The sequence below is a fragment of the Talpa europaea genome, assembly GCF_964194135.1.
Source record: "Talpa europaea genome assembly, chromosome: 1".
Classification (NCBI taxonomy): domain Eukaryota; kingdom Metazoa; phylum Chordata; class Mammalia; order Eulipotyphla; family Talpidae; genus Talpa; species Talpa europaea.
In genome coordinates this window covers 7,331,135-7,340,451 of record NC_140073.1, presented here as the reverse complement: position 1 = coordinate 7,340,451, position 9,317 = coordinate 7,331,135, and the positions used below count along the sequence as shown (strand labels likewise).

Below are 9,317 nucleotides of genomic sequence, written 5' to 3'. Positions count from 1 at the left end.
CTGGATTCCAAGGCCAATTCCTCACCATAATCTGCTGCTGCTCCTGGTGGTCCAAGGGGTTAAGTCTCAGCACTGTGAAGCTATCAGCAGCCAATGCAGCATGAGTTCGATCCCTAGCCAGGGAGCTACCCGCTTGGCGCAGCAGACCTCTCCTGTCTCCCCGCTGCTCCCCTCAGCAGTGTATTTCAGTAGATCTGCCTGTTCTGCTCCCCGCTCTGTCTCTGGTGAATCCTCTCCCCACCCCAACATCTCTGACCTGCACCCCAGCTCCTGTATGCATAAATAAATAAAATAAATCTTTTTAAAAACCAGCCAAGCAAGGGGCGAGGACAAGTGAGTACAGAATACTTTCTCCAACATTAAAGCAAAGCAGCCAGAAATGAGGGGAGAACAGGCAGGGACTTGGGGGTCCAGGGTCCCTGCCGGCATCCTCTACAGGCGTGTTTGGATGTGTTTTATCTTTGTGGAGGTCACCATGCTGGCCTCTCTGTCTGTACGTCTCCCATGGGGGGAGGAGGAGGAAAGGATTCAGGTGCCGGCACCGGGTGACAGACTGCTGACAACCCGTCCTCGTTTGCCCCTTTTTATTATTATGTTTTACTTTTAGGGGGTTCGAGAGTGGGATGACAACACCCAGGAATTCCATGAGTGCAGCTTTCCCGGCAGAGCCTGTGAGAGGCCCTGTTGCCATGCACCCGGCCCAGAAGCTGGTTCCCAGGAAGATGCCTCCCATGGTGGGCCCCACACAGAGCTTCTTCATGAGGGAAGCTAAGGCCTTGGGGGTAAGTCTGCTGCCCTCACTCCTATCCTAGGCACTTTCTGGCCCTCAGAGGAGACACTTAGGCCAGGTACAGAAGCCAGTCCACCTCGAAGGTATGGGCCCCACCTGCAGTGGTCCATACCTCTGACACAGCGGCCCAAACTGGGGATGTAGCAGACCGGTGGTCACAGCGGCCTTAGGCCGCCTTTTGATTCTGAGGCTCACCTGTGCAGGGCTTGCCCATCCCAACTTGTCCCCAGCATCCCAGGCACAGGTGCCTTGGGATGCCTGGACGTTGGGGGTGGATCTGAACAAGACAGGGGTCTGGGCGCCTTCGCCACGGCCTTCCATTTTACCCAGCCCACGTCAGGAGCCAGGGCTTCCGGTCTTCCCTTTGCCTTCTGACTTTGTTCAGTTCACCCACCAGCGCCCCTACCCTCCACAGGCCGTGCAGATCATGAACGGGCTCTTCCACCTTGCCCTGGGCGGCCTCCTGATGACCCACGCGGAGTTATACAGCCCCATCTGCATGGTTGTCTGGTACCCTCTCTGGGGGGGCATTATGGTGAGTTAAAAAATAACCATTTGGGGAATGATATAGCCAAGATTTGTGTGAAGCGACACAGGAATATGCCAGAGTATTTCTGCATTGAGGAAAGTATTTGGGTAGGAAATAGGTTATCTGCTTAAAGTGATTTAGAAGAAAGAGTTTGACTAAGTATGAATCCCATGGTTCAGAGCCAGTGGCCACGTTCTATGTGCTTCAGAGGAAAATGTCCCACAAAAAGCTACTGGGGAAGGAAGACCTGTCAAAGCAGGACCTCCCCAATGTCGATTTTTTTTGGGGGGGGGCTGGAATCTGGACTGTATGAACATGGGTTTTCAGAAAGCAAGAGGGAGCAGGAACATCCCACTATCCCCCACCTGGCCCTTCCCTACACGTCTGCTTAGTTATTATGCATCTGGTGAACTCAGTCCTGTCCCAAAAATGCCTCCTTGGGCTCCTCAAGAGCAGTCCTCGCGGCGATTTCGTGTGCACATTTCCACACTGGAGCCTTACGGGGCTGTGGATTTGCCTTGCCAGTCCACTTTCAGAGTTGCTGCTCTAGCGGCCGGGATGGGAGTCTTCAGAACAGAGAGCTGGATTATAACAAGTTTCCTCTGTTTTGTTTTGTCAATTGAACAGTAGAAAAGGGAATGACCACCATCACTTCCTGTACCGCCAACATTTTCACCAAGAGCCGGGAAGTTCAGGCCCTGTATTTCCTTCCACTCCAGTTCACCCTTCGGTGGCATCAAATCCTTTAAATCATTTTAAGTGCCAAAGAGCAATTCCACAAGTTTACAGAAAGAAAGTTGAGAAATAAAACCTTTATATTCATCACGTGCATATTAACTGATGCAGAAATGTGAGTTCTGCCTCTTTGATCTTCTGCCAACACGGTTCCCGGTTGGCTGAAGCAAAGGCATGGGTTGAATGCAGCGGAGTCTGAGTAATAGAGAAACGGGACTTGAGTGAATCTGACCAAGGTGATTGGATAGTTTAGTGAAAGTGGCTGCAGGTGTGGGTCGTGGTTTTACAAGCCGCTCTCCGTTTGATGTGATCTCCCTCTCGATTTTCCCTCCCTCCCCTGCCCCTACCTCCTCGCCATCTCTTTTTGACAGTATATCATTTCTGGATCACTCCTGGCAGCAGCAGAGCAAAGCTCCAGGATAAGTCTGGTAAGTAATTGTAGGGGCAGGAAGGGACAGAGCAGGTTCTCTATGATCCGAGCAGACGGGATAAAGGAGGAGAGTCCTGGAGCCCTCGGTGGCTTTTCAGGCTTTTATTGGGATTTACCAGGTACATGGCTGGCAAGGGGTGCCAGGGGGCTGGGAGGCTGCCAGCCTCCCACAAGTTTACAAAAAGAAAGCCGAGAAATAAAACCTTTATATTCATCACGTGCATATTAACTGATGCAGAAATGTGAGTTCTGCCTCTGATCTTCTGCCAACACGGGTCCCAGTTGGCTGAAGCAAAGGCATGGGTTGAATGCAGCGGAGTCTGAGTAATGGAGAAACAGCAAGTCTTCACTCTGTCTGGGCTTTCCCGCATTCTCTGGGGATCTCTGCTTCTCTTTCTGCTCCTTCTGTTCTCGTGGTACTGCTTCTGCTTCTTCAGTGGTTCTGCTGGCCTCCCCATGATGCCGCCCTTATAAGCCCAGTCTCTCAGGGCCTCCCCTACTGGCGCAGTGGTTGAGCACTGGGCTGCGAGGCTGCCTGCAGCCTCTGCAGTACCAGTTCGATCCCCGGCCACCAGCGAGGTCCCACATGGCATGCAGGCCTCTCCTGTCTCGGCCGCTGCTCCCCTCAGCAGTGTATTTCGTCAGTCTGCCTGTTCTGCTCCCCGCTCTGGTGAATTCTCACCCTTCCGCGCTTCTGACTGTACCTGGTGCTTGCATAAATAAAAAAAAAAACAAAAACAAAAACCCCAGTCTCTCAGTCCAGGTGAATCCCATCTACATATGCCCACACCCTACTCTAGATGTCCGCCATCAGGCATGCATTCAGGACTGCAAGGATCCATCATCAATCCTAATGGTGGAAGGGCAGAAAAGCCTGATACTTTTCATTTACCTTACAGTGATCCTACGCCCTTTTCCACATGGTGGAGAAATGGCTATTTTCTCAGTTGAGAACAAGGACTTTTAAAGACCCCTGGCGTTGTAGTAGCAGAGAGTATCTCTCAACCCTTACAAGGAAAAGATCTTCTACAATGCCATTGTGATTTATTTTATTCCTTAAAAAGTAAAGCCGGAAATGAGAACTACCTCGAACATGTCCATAGAAGCAGAATGGAAGGGGCATGAAGGGGGAGCCTGCTTATGGTCTCCAGATTTTAGATGCTGGGTGACACCAGCCATCTTCAAAAGCGATGTCCTTTCTCCCAAAGCCCCATCCCGCCATTGAGGAAAACTGTCTCATGAATGATTAACTCAAGTTCTGGTTGACCTTGAGCTGTCACCTTGAGCCAGTTCATCTCTATGCACCTCTGAATTGCCCCCTACACAGTGGAGAGAATGGTCCTTGCAGCCTATGACACTGTCGTGAGGATGAAATGGAGTAATATACATGCAGGTGCCTCAGAGGCCCTACAGAGCCACAGAATGGCCCAGTTCCTACCACCTCTAGGGACAATTTTATACCCACGAACAGCTCCCAAATCCAGTGGGTCAAGAGTTCACCAGTAGATTTCCTCCCCCAGCATCTTCCAGCATCTTTGTTCTTACTAAGTTATTCCCAATGGAGTCACTCCCAAAGTCAGCGAGGGACTGAGTGGGTTGAGAAGGTTCCTCTCATGCACGGTGGTCTGAAAAACTCACTTATTTATTCATTTTATCTCTATATGTTTTACATCATTGTTCATTTTTAAACAATGTTTGCCTCCATCAGGTGTAGTCCCCTAGAATTTCCTTCACCAATGCACCTGTGCACCATCACCTTAGTCCCCTGGGCTCCTCCCCCGTACCCTTTGATCGCTCTCCCTCCGCCTCCCCTGCAGGATGTCTCTGGTTTATAGTTGTCTGTTTTGATTGTGTTGTGTTTTGTACTGTTATTATTTTTTCCCCTGCTGTCTTATTTGGTTTTCCTATATTTCCTCCTATAAGTGAAATCATCTGATATTTGAAAAACTCACTTTTGGAAGGAAAAATTGTTGATGAAGATCAGGTTGTTTTATTTTCTAAATATAGCCAACCCTACTGACTCACCCTGTGTCGGTTACATAGCGAGGGATGAAATAGGTGTGTCTTAAAGTAATCATTAATCCACACCATTGCCGTGTTTTAATCCTTCACCCTGGCTAGGTAGAACATTCACAATTGCCTTGGCACCCACAGGCTTCAGTCCCACTTGTATTTGGAAAGGTGGTTGAGGGGGGCTGATTAAAATCAGTCCTCTGGAGAGTAGATGTTATTTTGTTTTCTGGAGGGCAGAGACCTGGTGATCTGTTTGCTCTTCCCTCCCACTTCACCGATGGAAGAAACTCCTCCTTGCTCCCCTCCACCTTCTTATATAAACAGTTGTAATCTGAATACCCTTTAATTTCACTTACTCAACAGGTATTTATTGACATCTCCTAGGTTGCAGCAGGAACAGGAAGTAGAAGGATCCAAGATGAAGGGTCTCTCGGAGAATTTTTTTCTGATCAATTAATTGGATGATGATCGCATAAAATAAGATGGGGGAAACTGAGAAAGGGACAGAACTGAGAGATAAAAGTCTTTATTTTTATAGCAACAACAAGATTAAAAACCCCCAAGGGAAGAATTTTAGTAAGACTTAGGTGTGGTGCCTTTGCAAGTCAGCGGAAAGGCATCAGGAATTTCTTCCCAGCTTATGTTCTCCAAATGGAAATCAAACCCAATTTATTAATCTTTGTGTGTCTTTTTCAGGTGAAAGGGAAAATGGTGATGAACTCACTCAGCCTCTTTGCTGCCATTTCTGGAATCATTTTTTTGATCATGGATGTATTTAATATCACAATTTCCCATTTTTTTAAAATGGAGAGTCTGAATCTTATTAAAGTTCCCACTCCATATCTTAACATCTATAATTGTGAACAAGCTAACCCTGCAGAGAAAAACTCTCTGTCAACACAATACTGTTACAGCATAAGATGTGTGTTCTTGGTAAGTGTGAGAGGTGATTTCTTTGCAAGGGGGAAGTCTGACCTTTATATAATGAACATCAACTCTGGATCCAGGCTTTCTGCTATTTGTTGCCTATATGGCTTTAGGACAAAAATTTTAACCTCACTCCGCCTCAGTTTCTTCAACTGTAAAATGGGGATGGTGACAGCATTGACCTTGTAGGGCTGTTCTGAGGATTTAATGAGTTGTTACATGCAAAGCACTTAGGAGAGCATCTGGGACATAGAAAGAGCTATGTAAATGTTTCCTTTAACATGAATCATTGATAATAGTATCATTGATGGCACTGGTACTTATTACTATTGACTGAGATAAATGGGGAAGAACTACTTAGCTTGTGATGAAGATCTTCTGACTCAAGGAGTCTTTGGACTCCTTGTGTAGGGTTGGAAGGGGAAGAAAAATGTATGTCCCAAGTGTGGAGATACAAGCTAATCTGGAACTCAGTAATAATTCTTTCCTACATAGAACTGATTCTTTGACCAATTATGATCACCTTATTCTCCATCAGCCATAGGCATTAATTCTCTGTGCCATGCCAGCGCTGTGCTAAGGAACAGGGCTATAAACCCAGCAGTAGCTCTCACAGTCAGTCATTACTCCACTAAAGAACATCTCTTTTAATCATCTGATGTAACGAGCAGTCATTTCTTGAGCACCAGTCAGGTTCTTCCAGCCCTGGTTACATCCTCACCCTCCTTCTGTTTTTCTGCAGGGCATCTTCGCAGTCATGCTGGTCTTTGTCTTCCTCCAGAAACTCGTGACTGCTGGCACTGTTGAGACTGAGTGGAAGAGGATGTGCTCCAGGCCCAAAGCTGTAAGTGGGAGTCCCTCTGCCCACGACCTCCCACTAGGAAAGTCACGTCTGCTGAGGTTTACAAAGAACTTGATCTGATGAGTCTTGGAGACTGGAAGCTCCATGAAATGGTCTTGGTGTGTTTCTGGGAAGCAGAAACTACCAATAATGAAGGAAAATGTCTTGAAATTTGAAATCAGCCTAAAGGTTAAACCAGGGATACAGTTCTGCCCAGGGTATGTCTCCTTAAGAGCTGAGTTCTGTCTCAAGTTCAGGATTCTATGCTTAGTGTGGATCCGTGTGCTTACTGTGAAGTAGGATTTGGATTCTGTGCTTAGATTTCAAGATGGCTGAAGGTTGAAGACTGATTCAAGTCGCTAGTCCTTCCACTTCATTCCTCAGTGCTCCTGCCTTCCCCGACCCCACCTTTCCATCTAATTCCTCTTCTGAAACCATAGGTTCAAAGAAACCCCACAACTGGGAGATATGAATCTCCTAGTGATAGAAATATTATCCACTGCTTCAGCACCAAGAATGTTGGATTTAGAATAGAATTTTTAAATCACCATTAATGCCTTTATTTTGCAGATGAGGAAAATAGGACTAGAGACAGCAAATTACTTTCTCAAGGTTAGCTCCAATAAAGGCAAATCAGAAATAGAATTTCAATTCCTCTATTAATGGAATGTTCTTTCCTAGATACTGTGTGATCATTCCAGGCAAAGTAATGAGTGTCCCTGGTCTTGAGCATGAGATTTGAAAGTGATTGAAAAAGGATTTGCGCATCTGGGAGGCACATAAGAAATAACATAAATAGCTTAAAAACAGGAAGAATTTGATAAATATTTACAGAGATTGTTGAGCAATCTTCAATGGTGAAGGTCCAGAAAAACGTGTTTGATTTTGTGTTCTAGAATGTGATTCTCCTGTCAGCGGAAGACAAAAAAGAACAGGTAGTTGAATTGAAAGAAGAAATGGTTGAGCTGACTGAAGTGTCTTCCCAACCCAAGAATGAAGAAGAGATTGAGATTATTCCAATCCAAGAAGAAGAAGAAACAGAAGTAAACTTCCCAGAACCTCCCCAAGATCAGGAGTCCTTACCAATAGAAAATGAAAGCACCCCTTGAAACTCTACTTTCTTCCCCGTTTTAAGCATTAGTGTTCACCGCTTCTAAGAGGTAGACTCACCCCGTTTCTTGAGGCCCTCTGCACATATCCTCCCCAACCCGCTCTCTGAGCTTTGCATGGAGGAAGCACAGCTGCCCCTGCTTCTTACAGTCAGAGAATATACCCACTGCAGCAACTTGTGTCTCCATGTTTCTTGTTTAGGACAGCAAATCACATAAAAGGAATGGTAGAAGGGCTTCGGACCATGATTTCTTTCTGGCCCTTTCCTTGCATAAGGTGTAGCAGCAGCAGTAATTAATTTTCCCCTCACCAACATGTACTCCGTGCACCTGTTGGAAGAGATAATTATCTGTCCTGTTCCCTAAACCGTCTTTCATTCCTACCACATCTGCACCTTTGGTGGAGTTCCTTTTGCACTATGGTTTTAAGAAAAGCAAAAGATAGTAACAATGAGATGCAATTATCAACCAATTTCAAACATCTTTCTCTGAGGCTGACACAGTGGCACATTCTCAGAGCCTCCACACCCGCTCAAATGATGTCATACACCTGAAACTATATGATTTTTTAGACCAATCTAACGCCAATAAAATTTGTATTGGAAAAAAAAAAAAACAAACCTGTCACCTCTCAAAATGGAGTGTTCAACCTTTCTCTTAATTCTGTCTTTGGCCTCCATGGTGGCTTCAAATTATACCCAGGAAGCTACTTAATTTGCAACACAGCATAGACTAAAGAGCGTGCCCTGTCTTGGAAGCTGAAATAGGACAAGTATCTCACAGGACCAGGAGGCAGGAAAGCAAAAGCAGCTGAGAAATTCTAAAAATGCAAATTGAACAGAAGCTACTGGATTCAGCTATTAGGGCAAACAATTTTAGAAATGTGTTATGGAAAGAAGGCAGTGCAATTCGCTGAAAAGTGAAAGTGCTGGGGCCACATTGAAGCTGAGAGCTGACTGCTTTTAGGGTGTTTGGTCATAAAAGGGAGGAGAGAGGTGATTCAGTAGTTTGGGAAGTGGGGTGAGGAATTACCTGGGAATGGTGTGAGATCTAAAACCTGTAGGCACAGACAGGTACAAGACATTCACTTAACAAATTTAAATATTCACTCTTCTAAGTGTGAGGATAGAAGCAGTGACAGCACCGACAAAATCCCTGCCTTTGTGGAGTTTACAGCATTCAGATGCATTCATCTGCTTTCAAAAGGATGTTGAAAAGTTTGGACACATCTGCTCACTTAAGGGCTGGGGCTTATTTCTATCACTTTTAACTTACTGACAATATAATAAGTGATAACGATTGGGTGAGGCTTTGACAAAGTTCTTGCTCATCAAGCCATTATGGTGCAATGCCATGGGGACAAATGTATGGGCTGCAGCATCAATGAAAAGACTAACATTACTCCAGGGACCAGGTAAGATCAAGGAAAAGAGAAGTTGCTAGCCCTGAAGCATCAAAAGCTCACTTTGCATAAAGAGCTTGCATCATTTTCCATCAGTTTCTGCTCTTAAAGAGTTGCCCAGAGATCTCTGCTTTTATCTTTATAGGAAACGAAACTTGTTCAAGTTATGCTTTTGCATTTTGCAGGAAACAGCTGCAGTGAATCTAAGTTTGTTACAGGAACAATCCAAGTCACAAGATGGCAGAAAACTTTATGAAAGCTTTTAAATGAAATGGACACATAAATTTAAGTGAACTTGAATTGTCAAAATAATCGGCTGTGTGTAGGATGTATTATTTATAGACCTTTTGTTGGCCGGTGTAAGACAGCCAGGGATGCTTTTGGATACTTCCTCTTTCCTGGGCCTTTCTGAAAGTTTTTATAATTAGAAAATCTCTGAGGGGGCCTCCCTGGTGGCACAGGGGTTAAAGACACAAGAGTTCAAACCACGCCCCCCCCCACCGCCTCGGCCAGGGAGCTGACCCACATGGCAAGGCAGACC

The 9,317-nt window shown here is 45.6% G+C and overlaps 1 protein-coding gene across 1 annotated transcript; it reads left to right on the top strand.

Moving 5' to 3' along the window:
* Nucleotides 1-623: 623 nt before the first annotated feature.
* Nucleotides 624-7,374, top strand: LOC311183912 (B-lymphocyte antigen CD20-like; the record flags this gene model as incomplete). The annotated part of the gene is made up of 6 exons (XM_084253605.1): nt 624-782; nt 1,206-1,325; nt 2,426-2,482; nt 5,194-5,430; nt 6,167-6,268; nt 7,162-7,374. 6 exons carry the CDS (start codon nt 624-626, stop codon nt 7,372-7,374), a joined length of 888 nt encoding a protein of 295 aa, XP_084109731.1.
* Nucleotides 7,375-9,317: the final 1,943 nt, after the last annotated feature.